This window comes from Hemiscyllium ocellatum, chromosome 29, assembly GCF_020745735.1.
Source record: "Hemiscyllium ocellatum isolate sHemOce1 chromosome 29, sHemOce1.pat.X.cur, whole genome shotgun sequence".
NCBI lineage: Eukaryota > Metazoa > Chordata > Chondrichthyes > Orectolobiformes > Hemiscylliidae > Hemiscyllium > Hemiscyllium ocellatum.
In genome coordinates, this window is record NC_083429.1 from 47,178,364 (window position 1) to 47,196,606 (window position 18,243).

Sequence of the window (18,243 nt, forward strand, 5' to 3'; positions counted from 1 at the left end):
AACCAAAGTTAAATGTAACACTCTAGCTTTAGAATTATTTGTTTTGGAACAGGTCCTGAGACTTATTCCTATTTCTCTTAGTTTAGACCTAAAACTGAAGTTAAAAGTGGTCTTTTCTCCACATTTTAAAGTTAACTATCTTAACTACGCTATAAATGGAAGTTGTTAGTATTTGAGTCCCATATGAAAGTAGACTGACCACCTCGCTGCAGAAAGGTGAGAATGATCATTGTTACCAAAGCTTTTAGTTTTAGTGGTTTTGCCAGGATCAAATTGGTTTTCATGCATTGGTTCCTGGTCTTGAAGAGCAGAAGAAAGGGAAAAGGATTTAGAATCCTATTCTCACTTTCACAGTAACTAATTCAATCAATAGATTCATTTTGATGATTATCTGTGGTTCTGGACTGGAAGAGACCTAAATTCTACAAAGTTCAGCTCATCGGTTGATTGGGGCAGAGAACATTTCATTTTCAAATCTCGAACAGACTATTTATCAGCAGTCTGCGTGCCCTCCATGTTGGAGGGGCTGAAGAAGGTTGCTCAGTTATAAGACATCAACTCACAGTCTGATGACCTTCACTATTTTGAGAGGTGTCAAAATAAAGGGGAACACTGAATGGTGTGTGGTGACAAAATCAGTTAATGTTTGCCTGGCCACATGGTGCAGAGCTAAGGCAGTGAGACATGATTATCACAGAAACAGCATCCTGATGCAAAACATTCAAAGCTTGGCTTTGTCTTGATAACAGCTGAAAGACAGCCACTGATTTCTGAGATGCCCATTTGATGGACAGCCAATGGGCCGAATAAAGGGTTTGCCTTCTCTCTATTCTTCTGAACTAGAGGCGGGTTAGATGGAGTCTTGTGCTTTTTAAAATTATGGATACTGGTTTTGGTTTAGTCTTACTAAGAGAATTAGCAATGAGCTTTGTTCATTTAATTATTTATTTTGTATGTCCAAGGAGGGCCAAGTTAAACATTCTGCAATTAAATGAAACTGCCTTTTTGATTATCAGCTGTTCCCCACATTTTACATTTTAATAAATTTGATTTGCATTTTATAGCATGAGCCACACTGATGAGCGTTTATTCATGTGAGCGTCTGACCTCAGTAAAGAGAGTTCATGTTGACTCATCAACTGGTTATCGCACCATGGCATTCCAAAAAAATACTGCTGGATGATGCTACATTTACATTGTATTGTTTAAGGTCACGTCGTGATTTGTGGAGAATCTAGGAATAATAGTAGGCCATCTCACCCTTTCAGCTGGTTCCATTGAACTATATCTAACCTACATTTGATTCATATCTCTTGCTACCTTAAGTTAAGAAAAAGTTCTATCAATCTCTGTCCTGAAAACTTTGGATCATAAATATTCACAGTCTTTGATGTTAGAATTCCCGATTCCCATTACCTTTCATGTGGAAAAGCTATGATCTGTTTTGATCCCTGAATAATCCATTGTTTAACTGTGCCCCTTTCTTTGATCTGGGTTGGACCCATTAGACCATAAGACCATGAGCAATAGGAGTGGAAGTAAGGTCATTTGGCCCATCGAGTCCACTCTGCCATTCAACCACTTACCCGCACTCACCCCCGTATCCCTTAATTCCTTGCGAGATCAAGAATTTATCAATCTCTGCCTTGAAGACATTTAACAACCCGGCCTCCACAGTGCTCTGTGGTAATGAATTCCACAGGCCCACCACTCTCTGGCTGAAGAAATGCCTCCTCATTTCCGTTCTAAATTGATCCCCTCTAATCCTAAGGCTGTGCCCATGGGTCCTAGTGTCGCCGCCTGATGGAAACAAATTCCCAGCATCCACCCTTTCTTAACCATGCATTACTTTGTAAGTTTCTATTAGATCTCTCCTCAACCTTCTGAACTCTAATGAATACAATGCCAGGATCCTCAGCCATTCATCATATGTTAGGCCTACCAATTCACCGATCATCCATGTGAATCTCTGCTGGACACCCTTCAGTTCCTGAGGTATAGGGCCCAAAACTGGACACAGTATTCTAAATGGGTCCTAACTAGAGCTTTATAAAGTCTCTGTAGCACATCACTGCCTTTAAATTCCAACCCTATTGAGATAAATGACAACATTACATTTGCTTTCTTAACTATGCACTCAACCTGCAAGTCAGCCTTTAGGGAATCCTGGACTAGCACTCCCTTTAGAGACCCATTAGAGATTATTGTGTTTCTGTGGTGAGCCATCATTCATGGCTGTTCTGCCCCCAGGCAGATCCTTTTGGCTTCTTCCCTGGACAGGTTTTAGCAGTGGTGATTTTTCCCATCGCTTTCCACTCCGAGGGGCAGGGTGATTAAATCTTTGCACTTAGCATTATCCTGAACCACATCCTAGCTACCTATCTAATGGAAGTAGCTACCACCAAACTATTCACCCCTTGTAGCTACCCTATCAAATCCTTTTTATTAAGTTAAACACTCCAGTTCAATCACCCATCTAAACTAAAATGCAAATACATTTGGAATATGAGCCATATTCATTGAACCCATCCTCGTAATTCAAAAGTCTGTAAGAATTCATTAAAAAATGTGAGCTTGATGGTGTAAAAGCCATGTCAATGGCTGTTTGTGGGAGGGGGATTCACATCTTTGAGAGCTGGCATTGCTGATTTGGAATTTTCTCATACTCAGATTTTTTCCACTTCATCATTTCTTTTCCACGTTCCTCTGTTCTCACTAGTACTTTTGTATATCAAACCTGTCAGGTGTCAAAACACTGAATCCTCTCAATTGATTTTTTTGAAAAGCAATCAATAACACCATTTGTAGAAGAGTAATAAAATGCATCAGGCCCTGCTTTCCTTCCTAACCTCTTGACATCTGCAAAAGACTTGCTTGGGTCAGAGAATGTACAGTTCACTCATAAAATATGGTCTTAACTTGCATTCTCGCTCTGTCTCTCATCTTTTGTCTTTGTCATTTAGAGACTTAGTTTTTTTTCCCAATGTTTTCTGTCATCCATAAATTTCAAAAGATGTCCTATTGCATCAAAGTGGACTTCCTTTGAAGGGACTTTGCTGTGGTACAAACTTGGTTAGAGATGATAAAAACTGCAGATGCTGGAATCCAAGGTAGACAAGCAGCAGGCTGGAAGGTCATAGCAAGCCAGGCAGCTTCAGAGAGTGGAGAAGTCAATGCTTCAGGTGTAACCCTTGTTAAGGATCAGGGGTGCGTGGAAGAGGAGCTATAGGGCAGCTGAGGAACGTCACATGCCTGTAGTAGCAAGTTTGTTTCCACATAGAGTCATAGAGATGTACAGCTCGGAAACAGACCCTTTGGTCCAACCCGTCCATGCCGACCAGATATCCCAACCTAATTTAGTGCCACCTGCCAGCACCCGGCCCATATCCCTCCGAACCCTTCCTATTCATATACCCATCCAAATGCCTCTTAAATGTCGCAATTGTACCAGCCTCCACCACATCCGCTGGCAGCTCATTCCATACACGTACCACCCTCTGTGTGAAAATGTTGCCCCATAGGTCTCTTTTATAGCTTTCCCGTCTCACCCTAAACCTATGCCCTCTAGTACTGGACTCCCCGACCCCAGGGAAAAGACTATTTACCCTATCCATGCCCCTCATATTTTGATAGCGAGTTTGTTTCCATGCGGCTGCAGTACATTGCAACAAAGCTCTCAATATACTTTCACAAACCATCTCCCCACCTTTTTCCTCAGTGACCTCTTGCCTGCTGGAATTGTTGCCCCATCGAGCATCTCCACCTTGTTACCTCCTTCCCCTCAAAAGCCCCAAGGATAAGTTCTGCCCTCCAACTCCGCTTTATCCTCCCCTCACTCCCCCTGGCATCTACATCCATCTGTAAAAGGTGTTTTCTGAGGCATCCGCAATGAATCTTGCAACCACATTTTCTCCCAATTCCCCCTTGGTATCACCACTCATTGGACCAAGTTGTGAAATGAACCAAAGATTGATTATGGAAGAACACCAGAAAACCATAATGTACATTCTTTATTCCTTCTAATTAATAAAAACCTGAGCAAGTATTCTACGAATGTGTCAACCTGCCACCAACAGATCCAAGAACAGCTTCTTCCCTGCTGTTATCAAACTTTTGAACAGACCTTTCAGATATTAGGGTTGATCCATCTCTGCACCTTCACTGGAGCTGTAACACTATATTCTGCTTTATTAGGAGAAAGTGAGGTCTGCAGATGCTGGAGATCAGAACTGAAAATGTGTTGCTGGAAAAGCGCAGCAGCAACACATTTTCAGCTCTGATCTCCAGCACTGCTGCGCTTTTCTATTCTGCTTTATTACCCTGATGTGCTTACGTAAGGAATGATTTGCCTGGATAGTATGCCAAACAATACTTTTCACTGCGTCTTGGTACATGTGACAATGAGCAATCAAATCAAATCAACCTTGTGCTATTCGACAACAACATTTATATTCCCCTTGGAGCTTAATCATACAACTGATACCAAGCTTTGGACAACAATTGTACTTAAAGGACTGAGACTGTTCATTCAAAGGACAATTCTCTTTCTGAGGTTCTTGTAAAGTACTTTTTAACAACTTAACAGGACTTGCAGTTCAGCTCAATCCAGTTTCCTCCCTGGGTGTCAGCAGCAGGAGTCACTGTCACTGAAGAGTGGCCAGGTTTGGGTGCTGAGTACTTTTAACCCTAACCCTTACAGAACTGAATCCAATCAATGGTATTCAAGAGGTGGCTAGATGCAGCACTTGGGTGAATGGGATCAGAGGTTATGGGGAGAAAGCAGGATTAGGTTATGGAGTTGGACAATCAGCCATGATCATGATGAATACTGGAGCAGGCTCAAAGGGCCGAATGGCCTCCTCCTGCTCCTATCTTCTATGTTTCTATGAAATGCCAGACCAGCAGCTGAATATAAAGCTCCTTAGAACCTATCTCACTGCTCATGCTTTTGGTCACCCCTCCCAAATTTGTCCACTTTGCTTTGTATTGATTTTATTTTCCCTTTGTTCAGGGATATGCGATGTTCACTGACACGGCTATCATTTTTATTGCCCCACCCTAATTGCCCCTGAAGAGGTGTGGCGACCTGCCTTTGTGAATAAATGCAGACCTACAATTGCTGTGCCTAGCGAGTGCAACAGCTGCTATCCTCCAACACGTGTAGCCCTCGAATGGAGCGCCCACCTAATAATAGCTGGGCAAACTGTGCCCTTTTCGCTTTGATTCATTCACACAATTCTGATTGACTGCAACCTTCCCACACTCAGAGTTTGCCTAGAAACCGGGCTCCTTGGGAACGTTCAAATCAACCCCCTGCCCCATCCCTTGTCAAACTTAAAAAGGCAAGTAAAGAATTGGCCAGGAGTGTGCGTGCCGGTGGAAAAATGAACAGGCTTACACTTAAAAACCTCAGGATATTTTCACTATTCTTTATAATTGCTAATAATTTTCCCTACTATGCTTCAAATCTGATGATCAGATAGGGTGTTTTAATTGCTGCAATTTAAATACTTTTAAATTATTGCCTAGAGTGGATTATTAACTAATCATTGCTTCACTTCATGTCTCCCCGAAAGGAAAAAAAAATGTTGCATTTAAGGAATTAAGTATCCAATGATGATGACCACGAATCCATTGTCGATTGTGAGGAAGAACCCATCTGGTTCATTAGTGTCCTTTAGGGAAGGAAACTTACCTAGCTTGGACTATGTGACTCCAGACTCATAGCAATGTGATTGACTCTTAACTGGCCCTTGAGCATATAGGGACAGGCAATGAATGCTGGCCTACCCAGCAATGCATTAAAAAAAAAGCACTTTTCGACACCACCTTTGGGCATCTCAAAAGTACTTTCTAATCAACACTGGGCTTTGAAATGGAGTTGAAAAGTGTGGCGCTGGAAAAGCACAGCAGGCCAGGCAGCATCTGAGGAACGGGAGAGTTGACATTTCAGGCATAAGCTCTTCATTAGGAATTCCTGACTCTTAAGCATTCGCAGTCTTCACTTTCTCCTAGTTGTTGAAATGGAGTTGCTGTTGTCATTAGGAAATGCAAAGACCAATGATGCACAGCAAGATCCCACATGGGCGGCACAGTGGCACAGTGGTTAGCACTGCTGCCTCACAGCGCCAGAGAACCGGGTTCAGTTCCTGCCTCAGGCGACTGACTGTGTGGAGTTTGCACGTTCTCCCCGTGTCTGTGTGGGTTTCCTCCGGGTGCTCCGGTTTCCTCCCACAGTCACAAAGATGTGCTGGTCAGATGAATTGGCCATGCTAAATTGCCCGTAGTGTTAGGTAAGAGGTAAATGTAGGGGTATGGATGGGTTGCGCTTTGGCGGGTCGGTATGGACTGGTTGGGCCGAAGGACCTGTTTCCACACTGTAAGTAATCTAATCTAATCACACTGCAGTTTGCATGAACTTGCTGTGCATTAATTGGCTGATGTGCACATTCCAACAGCAACTGCACTTCAACAGGCAAAAGTAATGGGCCCCTGTGTCTGTTAAAAGTATAAGGAAAACATTTTCCAACATCCTTCAGTTCTGAAGAAGAGTTCAACTGGACTCTAACATTCTCTCTCCAAAGATATTGCCAGGACTGTTGAGTTTCTCCAGCAATGGTCTGTGTTAGTTTCAATAAGTGCTCCATTGGCATTAAAGAGCCTTGAAACATTCAGCGAAAGGTGCTGTATAAATGTAAAGGTTTGTTTTGCAGTGTGCCATAAAATAAACTTTTATACAGTGACATTGTATTGCTGAGCGATGTCAAAGTGTTTATTGTAAAGACTTCTTTTTAAAGACCAGTTTCAGAGCAGAACAGCAGCAATGTTTGCTTTTTCTGCTGATTTGTACAACTTCAATGTGAAAATCACCCAGATTGGATTGAGCCATTTTTAGGATTTTAACAGAAAATGCTCTCTGAGAATCTCTCACTTCGAATAACAGTTACGGAAACACTTGTGTGATAACACGCTTGCAATCAATACATTTTTATTCCTTCTTCTCTCGGCTTTGAGAGACTTTGACATTCTTGTTATTATCCTCGAGGCAAGTGGAAAGTAGCCAGTCCATTCTGAAATTTGAAAGCTGAAATCACATCAGCTTTGACCACTTGGTGTTGTATTAAATGTTTATTGTACTGTCAATGTGTACCACTGGTAATTGAACATGATCGAGTTATCAGACCAGGGGTAAACGGCAGATGCTGGAATCACAAGGTGACAATCCCAGCACAGTCTCAGCCTCCATGGAAACAAATAGGGAGGTAGATAATTCCTGACAACCAGGATTTATGTACATGAGAGAATGATGAATGAGAGGGAGAAACAGAGAGAAAGAAGTATCATGCTAATGATGATGGTCTGACAATCAATTGCTCACCAGAGATTGATTAACTCTGTGGGTTTGTTTATTTAAAATTATAAAGTACACTATATGTTGTGAAACAGATATTACTCTGGTGTGTGTGTGTGTGTGTGTGTGTGTGTGTGTGTGTGTGTGTGTGTGTGTGTGTGTGTGTACATCATTGTACACACTCATCGAAGGTGAGTTCTCTTAAATGCAAGGTACACATGCAATAGAACAAAGGGAAAAAAATAGTGCCAGAAAGAATGATATTGAGCAGACTCAGATGACAACACTCACAAGAATTCAGGTCCCAATGCCATGCCTGAACTACATTGGTCATTTTTAGATTACATTCCCTACAGTGTGGAAACAGGCCCTTCAGCCCAACCAGTCCACACCAACCCTCCAAAGAGTAACCAACCCTGACCCATTTTCCTCTGATTAATGCACCTAACACTATGGGCAATTTAGCATGGCCAATTCACCCGACCTGCACACCTTTGGACTGTGGAAGGAAACCAGAGCACCTGGAAGAAACCCACACAGACATGGGGGGAATGTGCAAACTCTACACAGACAGTTGCCTGAGGCAGGAATTGAACCCAGGTCCATGGCTCTGTGAGGCAGCAATGCTAACCACTGAGCCACCATGCTGTCTTGCTAAGCATCTTTGTGAGGCAAGATCTGCCTACCTTTTGCCTACACCAAAGCAAGGTGGAAGCCATCTTGGGCACTGCCACAGTCATACTGGATAGAGTAACCAGCTCAGCAGAGGGTCAGGAGGTTAAAGGTGAGGGAAAGGGGCCTTCCTGCATCACACATTGTAATGCAATGCTTAACCCAGTCCGAGGAGAGAGTAGGGTAATGGGAAATAGAGGGGCAGGGAGACAGAGGGTGAGAGAAGCAGGTCAGGTGCACAGAAAGGTGGGTGAGGAGCAGAAGGTATCGGCGGTCGGAGGGGCGTTTGTAATGGGAGAGGGTCAAAGGGCAGAGGAAGAGAGCCACAGCATAGGAGAGGGGAATGAGCAGACTGGACGGAAGCAGGTGGGATGGGTCAATGAGAGGGGAGAAGGGAAAGAGGCAGAGGAGAGAGAGGCAGAGTTGGAGGGATACAAAAGCATGGGGCAGAGGGGACGGGGCTGACTCAAGAGGGGGGAAAGGGAAAGCAACGAGGGAGAGAAGTAATGCCGGAAGGTTAGAACTGGCGAGTGGAGCACAGGGGAAAGATGCAGATGGTGAGAGAGTGAGAGGCAGAAAGAGGAGAGAGGTGGAGAGCAGTTGGTGGGAGAATGAACAAAGAAGGGAGACATTAAATTAAAACAAAACACAAACATATCAACGCCCCAGACACTGACGAGCATCCTTTCCACACACAAAGGAAAACCCATATAACTGAACACCTGCCAAAACCACAACAATTCTCTCAAAAATAAAATCACCAGGTGAGGTAGACATTGAGTTGTAATTCATGTCGCTCTGTCATAAGAATCCAAAGCTGATGTTTTTGTGTATGGCTTTACCAAGTGTTTAGAAGCAGAGCAATCTTCCCCCTCTTTATGTGTTAGAATAGTGTGACATCAATTATTCCATGCTGAATTATGCTGATAACAGGCTTAAGAGATACAGTGCCTGATGACGGTGTTGGGAGATTACAGGGTACTACACTCATTAAAAGCTGATCATTGAATTGTAAATCCAGGCTGACATCAGTTTAATTAGATGACAGATCCACTGTAATTTGGATTTTGAGATCCTGTAAATGCTGATTGGTGCTTCTTTGTTACAAAACAATTAGGAAGACAAAAAGAGAAAACTCAAGATTGTCTCGCTATCCTCCATTTACAACAACAACAAAATTATAGCTTCTCATAAATTGTCACTAATCACAAAAAAAGTGCCAGTGGTGTAGTGTTTACTCCCTGAAGTGTTTTATTTTAACTTGCACAGGAATCTTGCTCCAGCTGATGACAGTGTGCCATCAATGCTGTCAGATTTGTGCTCCTGAATGTATGAGAATCTGTCATTTCTGTAAGATCACTTCTTTATTTGTTTTTTTTCTGGAATAGGCACATGTTTATCAGGAAGTTTTAAGATTGGTGCCAGGAGAAAAACCTTAAAAATTCTTGAAATCTAGAAGTGAAAAGTAATACTGGGCAAAACAGCCAGCAAAACAAAGGAAGTAATTCAGGGAACTTACTATCTTGGGAGGTGGGCTATTTAATAAAGGGCTGGGGCAGGCAAAATAACACAGTTAGAGTCATAGAGTTGTAGAGCTGTACAGCACAGAAACAGATCCTTCGGTCAAACTCGTCCATGCTGACCAGATATCCTAAATAAATCTTGTCACATTTGCCAGCACTTGGTCCATATCCCTCTAAACCCTTCCTATTCATATATCCATCCAGATGCCTTTTAAATGCTGTAATTGTACCAGCTTCCACCACTTCCTCTGGCAGCTCATTCCATACACGTACCACCCTCTGTGTGGAAAAAGTTGCCCCTGGGTCCCTTTTATATCTTTCCCCTCTCACCCTAAACCTATACCCTCTAGTTCTGGACTCCCCCATCCCAGGGAAAAGATCTCTTCCATTTATCCTATCCATGCCCCTCATGATTTTATAAACCTCTATATGGTCACCCCTCAGCCTCCAACACTCCAGGGAAAACAGCCGCAGCCTGTTCAGCCTCTCCCGATAGCTCAAACCCTCCAACCCTGGCAACATCCTTGTAAATCTTTTCTGACCCCTTTCAAGTCTCATAACATTCTTCTTACAGCAGAAAGTCCAGAATTGAATGCAGTATTCCAAAAAAGGCATGACCAATGACATGTACAACCACAACATGACCTCCCAACTCTTATACTCAGTGCACTGACCAGTAAAGCCTATTCAGCCTCTTCCTAAAACTCAAACCCGCCAACCACGGCAACATCCTTGTGAACATTTTCTGAACACTTTCATGTTTCACAACATCCTTCCTATAGGAGGGAGACCAGAATTCCTCAGATCAAACCAGGCAGAATTAAAGTCCTGTATTCCCGCAGCAGTGACTGATATTGTCTCAGAAGGCAAAATGGTGGATCAGATTAGAGGCAGTCAGGCTGAGTGACCCCAGACATTGCCCAGACCTCTGGGTACCCATCTTGGCCAGGTAAGGGAGCTCCACTCCACGGCACAATCAAAGATCAGGGAGCACAGCACTAAAGCGCATCCAGTCACTGAGGGGAAGTCCCTTTAAATAGCAAAAGGAGGCTCTGTATAAATATGAACTCACCCAGGCTGCAGCTATTGCCTAGGTAAAAACAATGACTGCAGATGCTGGAAACCAGATTCTGGATTAGTGGTGCTGGAAGAGCACAGCAGCTCAGGCAGCATCCAATGAGCAGCGAAATCGACCTTTTGGGCAAAAGCCCTTCATATTCCTGATGAAGGGCTTTTGCCCGAAACGTCGATTTCGCTGCTTGTTGGATGCTGCCTGAACTGCTGTGCTCTTCCACCACCACTAATCCAGAATGTAGCTATTGCCTGACAGTCCATGTAATCTGTTCAGAAACCTCTTTCCCAGGACCTCTGTTTGCAACAGTTTCAGTGTCAGGTTTATCCTTAATTTGCATTCCCTGTTACCGTTACTGTGTTACCTAACTACTCCTCTTCCGGGATTCCATGAGTGAGGAAGAGGAGTTCAGATCTCACTGGAATGAAGCTATTCAGTTGGCATGAACCCAACAGCGCAGACAATTTTACTTATGAAAGGAATGGATTGATTTTCGAGCGAAGTGCTGTGAACAGCTCTCATCACCTCAAAGAATAGTTTCCTAACAATTGTTACTTCAACATTTGTTATTGATTCGAGGGATGAGGACATCAGTGGCTGGGCCAACATTTATTGCACATCCCAGAGGGCAGTTAAGAGTCAGCCATATTGTCACGAGTCTGGTGTCACATGAAGGCCAGACCAGGTAAGGATGGTGGTTTCCTTCCCTAACGGACGCTAGTGAACTTGATGGATTTTTTTCTGACAATCAGCAATGGATCCATGGTCATCATTAAACTCTCAATTCCAGATTTTTATTGAATTCGTATTCCAACCATTTGTCATGGTGGGATTCAAACCCAGGTCTCCAGAACAATACCTGGGTGTCTGGACTAATTGTCCACCAATAATCCCGCTAGCCTATTCATACATGTGAGCAAGTGTGTGTGTGTGTGTGTGTGTGTGTGTGTGTGTGTGTGTGTGTGTGTGTGTGTGTGTGTGTGTGTGTGCGCACATGCGTATGTGTGTCTGTGCGTGTGTGTGCGTGTGTGTGCATATATGTGTGTGTATGTGTGCGTATGTGCGTGTGCATGTGTAAACCCCTACCCTAAACATGAAGCTGTCAAGTCTACTCCTGGTTCTTTGTGACCTCATTTCAGGGAAACTGTCCACAGGATCAATAACACCCTTTCTGATTTCTATACTGAGTGAAATTCCTCATTCATATAAACATAGATTATGGCATGATCTTTTGAATTTGGGACAAATGCTCCGTGCTGAGGAAGAGTTTACTGTGGCCTGTACCTGTTCAAGGAAAACATCATACATTGCCTGGGTCCCTGAAAGGGTAGCTGTTCCAATTTTGACTCACTTTCACAGGCAGTAATTACAGTCTTGTTGGCGTGGGAGAAGATCCCTTGCGGAGGTTAGCATGAAGGCCTGTAGTTGGTATAAATGAATGGAGTTTCACTTTGACTTCATAACTGGGTCAAGCCAGTGATCAACACTGAGGTGAAAATGACTGAACTGGAAAGAATATGATTGCTAAGCATCTCTCGAATATTGGTGACCACAACAAATACAGATGTTAGTAACCGTATAAAATTACTTTGCTACCTTAATTTAGAGCAAATCTTACCGTCTTCAAGTGTTGTAGCATTGATTTCTGAGGAACTTGGACCTGTTCCAGCTCTGTTGAATGCCTGTACCACAACACCGTACTGTGCAAACTTCTTCAGGTTGTCCAAGGTGTAAACCTCACTGTCGCCTGTGGCCTTCATCTCCACAATACTATACTGGCCGTTGCTGCCAGGCCCATTCTCCCGGTAACCGATCTGGTAACCTCGGATTACCCCGTTTTGAAGCTCCTTCTTGGGTGCCTGGATAATACACAGAAAGTGTGTCATAAATTCAGGCCCAAGTAATAATCCATCAACTGTGCTTTCTGTCCCATTAAAATTGCTGCTCAGAACCAGAGGCCCAGCCAAACCTTTCCCCTCCCTAGTAGATTCCAACCTGATATAAAAGCAAAGTATTATGGGCACAGACATCTGGAGCAAACACAGGGAATACTGGAGAGACTCAACAGATCTGGCTGGATCTACAACGAAAGAAGTAATGCTAAAGATTTGAGTCGGGTACGTCTCTTTTTCAGACTTTTTTTGTCAGAACTCAAGAATTCTGAAGAAGAGTCATACTGGACTCAAAATGTTAACTCTGTTTCTCTCTCCTCAAATGGGTGGCATAGTGGCTCATTGGCTCAGTGGTTAGCAGTGCTGCCTCATAGTGCCAGTGACCTGGGTTTGATTCCAGCCTTGGGTGACTGTCTGTGTGAGTTTCCTCTCACAGTCTAACGACATGCATGTTGGGTGGATTGGCCATGCTAAATTACCCACAGAATCCAGGAATGTGCAGGCGAGATGGATTAGCCATGGGAGATGCAGTGTTGCAAGGATGGAGTGGGTGGTGTGGACTCAATGGGCCAAATGGCCTGGTTTCAGACTATAGGGATTTGATGCTGACGGACCTGCTGAATTTCTCCAGCATTCAAACTTATACTGATCAATGTCCATCAGGATGAGGACTGCAGAGAGCACAGGGAATATTCACAGTGTATTTGGTTCCTCAGTACCATTCTAGTCAGTATGATATTATTTAGATACAAGCATAAACAATGTCCTTGTGAGTTACCTTCGACTTTAAGAGGCGGCACGGTGACATAGTGGTTAGCACTGCTGCCTCACAGCGGCAGGGACCCAGTCTGAATACGTGGAGTTTGCACATTGTTTGTGTGGGTCTCCTCCCACAATCCAAAGATGTGCAGATCGGATGAATTGGTCATGCTAAATTGCCCATAGTGTTAGGTGCATTAGTCAGGAGTAAATATAGGATAGGGGAATGGGTCTGGGTGGCACACTCTTCAGAGGGTTGGCATGGATTTTTTGGGTTGAAGGACCTGTTTCCATATTGCAGGAAATCTAATCTTAACAGGGCAAAAGTCTTGCAGTGCGGGATCTCTAAAAGGCCTAATCAACCTTCCTTGCATAACGGGCAGGAGATTTAGTAACACAAATGTGAAACTCCGTATGTTACAAGTTGAATTATTCAGTACAGATTCTACCACTTATCACAGCCAGGTTTGAAGCCCAGTCTCCAGGACATTACCTGTGTCTCTGGGTTAATAGCTTAGAGATAATACCACTAAGTCATCACCAACGCAGACTACAACAATAGGAGGTTTTCCTTCATTTGCTCTGGCTGGAAATATTGATTAGTGTTCCACTACTTATATTTTTAATCATTTTGCAACAAAGTAAACCCAGAAAACCTTGCTATGTTCCATTGAAAGCAATGACAAAATTGTCGCTTTTAATATGTTGTTACTAATTACAAAATGTAGACCAGTGTTGAGCATACCCACTGAAATATTTGCCTTGAATCTGCTTTTGAGTAAATGAGTGCGTAACAGTCATTTTTCAAAGAAAACACCTCGTGTTTTGTTAAAAAACACACAACACCAGGTTATAGTCCAACAGGTTTAATTGGAAGCACTAGCTTTCGGAGCGCTGCTCCTTCATCAGGTGGTTGTGGAGGACACAATTGTAAGGCACAGAATTTATAGTAAAAGTTTACAGTGTGATTGAACTAAACTTATACATTGAAAAAGACCTGGATTGTTTGTTGAGTCTCTCATCTGTTAGATGACCATGTTAGTTTCACTTCTTTCATATGTAAATCACAAAACTTTTTTTTAACAAGTTACATTCTCAGGTTAACTTTAACAATTGGTGTCAGCCCAGATAATGTGTTGAAGGTGTTGTCCCCCTGTGTGATGCTGTCTGTGCCATAATGTTTAGACTGATTCTAATCTAAAAAATGAGTTAACATGGATTCATGCAGGTTTTGAGCAAACTTTTAACTTTGTACACCCCAGTCCAACACCAGCATCTCCAAATTGTTACCTTATATTCTGTGTGAGAATACCAGTGTTCGATAAGATTATGGATTTGATGTGAAAAATGAATCAGAAAATTTTAAAATCTGCAGCTGAAAGATGAAGGAGCCAATCCTACCAATGGAGAAAGGGATAGATTGTTGGAGGAAAATAATCATTTATTATCCTTCAGCCAAATCTTTCAAGAATTGAGTGATCAGCATTGTAACAAGACAATTCCAAACTGCAAAGCTGCATTTATCGTTTTGAATCTAATTATTTTTTAAGGTGAGAAAGTAAAGATTTAAAGAGGACAACATCTTCTTATAGAATGTGGTCTGGATGTGGAATGAATTACCAGATGTAGTGGATACAGGTACAATTGCAATGTGTAAAAGACATTTGAATATGTACATGAATAGTAAAGGTTTGGGAACATGGTTGGTGTGGACTAGTTAGGCCATAAGGTCATAAGACATAGCAGCAGAAATTAGGCCATTCAGCCCATCAAGTCTGCTCCGCCATTCAATCATGGCTGATAAGTTTCTCAAATTGAGAGGGTGGTGCTGGAAAAGCACAGCAGGCCAGGCAGCATACGAGGAGCAGGAAAATCGATGTTCCAGGCAAAAGCCCTTCATGAGGAATGAGGTTAGAAGCCTCGGGGGTGGAGACATCCCCTGAGACTCCCAACCTCATTCCTGATGAAGGGCTTTTGCCCAGAACACTGATTTTCCTGCTCCTCGTACGCTGCCTGGCCTGCTGTGCTTTTTCAGCACCACACTCTCGACTCTGGTCTCCAGCATCTGCAGTCCTCAACTTTAACCCGATAAGTTTCTCAACCACACTCTCCCGCTTTCTCCCCGTGACTCTTGATCCCCCTTTATACTCACGAACCTACCTATCTCAGACTTAGGTATACTCAATGACCTGGCCTCCACAGCCTTCTGTGGCAATGAATTCCATAGATTCACCACTCTATGGCTGAAGAAGTTTCTCCTTATCTCAATTCGAAAATGTCTTCCCTTTACTGTCAGGCTGTGCCCTCAGCTCCTTGTCTCTCCGACCAACGGAAACATCTTCCCAACATCCACTCTGTCCAGGCCATTCAGTATTCTGAATGTTTCAATTAGATTCTGCCCCCCCACCCCCACCACCTTCTAAACTCCATCTTGTATAAACCCAGAGTCCTCAAACGTTAAGCTTTTCATTCCTGGGACCATTCTCATGAACTAGTAGGACTGAAGTGTCTGTTCCCCATGCTGTATGACTCTATAACAATGACCAAAAATCACACAATCTAGTTTATAATTGTGTTATAGACCATAAGACATTGGTTCAGAAGTAGACAATATACCCCACGGAATCTGGTCTGCTTTTGAATGAGATCATGACTGATTTGACAATATTTTTATACTTTATTGCATCTGTTTAACAGATTAGGATAGAATAGAATAGAATAGATTTGCTGGGGGTTGGTTAGCTCAGTTGGCTGTCTGATTTATAATACAGAGTGATGCCAATAGCTTGGGGTCAATACCTGTACTCGCTGAGGTTACTGCAAAACACTCCAATTCTCAACCTCATCCCTTGCCTGAGGCAAAGTGACCCTCAGGTGAAGCCCCAGTGGCCTAATGGATAAGGCACTGGTCTCCTAAGCCAGGGATTGTGGGTTCAAGTCCCACCTGGGGTGTCTGACTCTTCCTTGTTTGCAAACTTTCCCATGTCTGCATTCAGTTGATGGGATGGGGTGTCCCCTGTGACCTCAGGTTAAACTGCCAGCACTTGTTGCTCTTTAATGAGAGAACAGACCTTTGGTCATCTGGGATTGTGGTGACTGTAATATATTTGAAATCTCATACCTGTCTACAAACTTCCAAATTAGGAGTAAAAGTAGGCTTCTGCCTACCTGTTTCCCCATTTGATAAGCTCATGGGTGATACAATTATGACTTCAACTCCATATTCATGGACAACCCTGATAACCAGTGACCCCCTTGTAAGTCAAGAATCTGCCTGAAAGATATTCAAACATCTCACCTCAATGCTCTCTGGATAAGAGAGACCCACAGATGCAGAGAAAGAAATTCCTCATGCCTGATTTAAATAGGAGAGCTTTTACTTGTAAACTGCTTGTCTTGCTCACTCACAAAGGAAAGCATCCTCTCAACATCCACCATCCATTCCTCTCAGAATCTTACACCTTTCAGCCAGTTCTTTACAACTCCAATGGGTGTAAGCCCAGCTTGCCCAACCTTTCATTGTAAAGATAACGCCATCATTTCAGGTTCCGGATCAGTGGTGCTGGAAGAGCACAGCAGTTCAGGCAGCATCCAAGGAGCAGCAAAATCGATGTTTCGGACAAAAGCCCTTCATAATGATTCCTGATGAAGGGCTTTTGCCCGAAACGTTGATTTCACTGCTCCTCGGATGCTGCCTGAACTGCTGTGCTCTTCCAGCACCACTGATCCGGAATCTGGTTTCCAGCATCTGCAGTCATTGTTTTTACCTCCATCATTTCAGGTGTCAGTCCAGTGAATATGTTTACATGTAAATTCCACTGTCCATATTTATAATGGAAGATTGCCACATAAACTCACTGTGGAGACTGGAAAGTGAAATATTGAGTTTTCCCACTTTGTGGAATTCAGTAGCATAACCAGGAGCAGATCTCCAACAAGAACATCTAATTATTTCCCTTTGAATTTCAAAGGGATTGCCATGACCAAATTTACCACCTGGGAGTCACCATTGACCTGAAACATCACTGGACTAGCTACATAAATACTTTGGCTCGAAGAGAAAGCCAGAAGTTGGGCAATCTTCTGAGAATGCCTCTTGACTCTCCAAGAGTGTTCCAGCATCTACAAGGCACAAGTATGACAGATCATCAGTTGCTGTAAGAATACAGTTCCAGTAACAATCAAGTTTGATGCTATCCAGGATGTAACAGCATGCTGGATCAACACCCTACCCAGCACCTCAAATATTTACTCACTGCACATTTGCTGCATTGTGTTTTCAATTTATTGACTTTCTGCAATGTGGGCATTGTTGGCAAGGCCAGTATTTGTTGACCCTCTGTATGATATATCGCAGCAATTTGTTGAGGCTTCTGCCAAACAGCACCTTCTAAACCCACAACTTTGAAATAGGAGGGCAGCAGGGGGCATATGAACATCATCCCTCCAAACTTACAGTTTGTGGCTAGGTCTGAGTCGCGTTGTGTTTAATGGAGTGATTCACATTGTGAGGTTTTAGTAACGACTGAAATGCCAATAAATGTGGCAAGTATCATGTCTGATTTCCAACCAATCTTACTGAGCACCATTCCCAGAGCACCTTGACATTCATTGGAGATCCCAGAATTGTCTGGTATCCTTGGGGCTGCTGCCATATTTAAATACTCATTGTGTACCCAGACACTGCCAGTCCAGAGAGCTTGGTTCTGGCCTGCGTGAGCATGGGCAAGACTGCCTCTTCTGTCAGGACCAGCAGCAGAGGCCACAATACTCAATCATGCCAGCCTGGTCTGAGGTTGCCACACATGTTACAGCAGGCTCAGCCACATGGAGAAATGCCCACCGTTGTGGAAAGAAGGTCAATGTCCTTTCCTATCTTCTCTCCGATACTTCACACTCACGCTATCTCTGCTTCTGGACCCACCTCCTACCAAGCCTCATGCTCTGCCACCCTCACAAATACATGTAACATCT

General features: G+C 43.3%; 1 protein-coding gene and 1 non-coding gene across 3 annotated transcripts in view; one reads left to right on the top strand and one right to left on the bottom strand.

The window, feature by feature from the left end:
- Positions 1 to 18,243, bottom strand: part of dscaml1 (Down syndrome cell adhesion molecule like 1) — a 537,532-nt gene that overhangs the window by 110,601 nt on the left and 408,688 nt on the right. For both annotated transcript variants that reach the window (XM_060846680.1, XM_060846681.1), the window contains one exon: positions 12,237 to 12,477. In XM_060846680.1, coding sequence (XP_060702663.1) covers positions 12,237 to 12,477 — 241 coding nt within the window. The remainder of the gene's footprint in view (positions 1 to 12,236; positions 12,478 to 18,243) is intronic.
- Positions 16,149 to 16,221, top strand: trnar-ccu (transfer RNA arginine (anticodon CCU)). Its single transcript has one exon. It is a non-coding gene; the product is annotated as a tRNA-Arg (tRNA).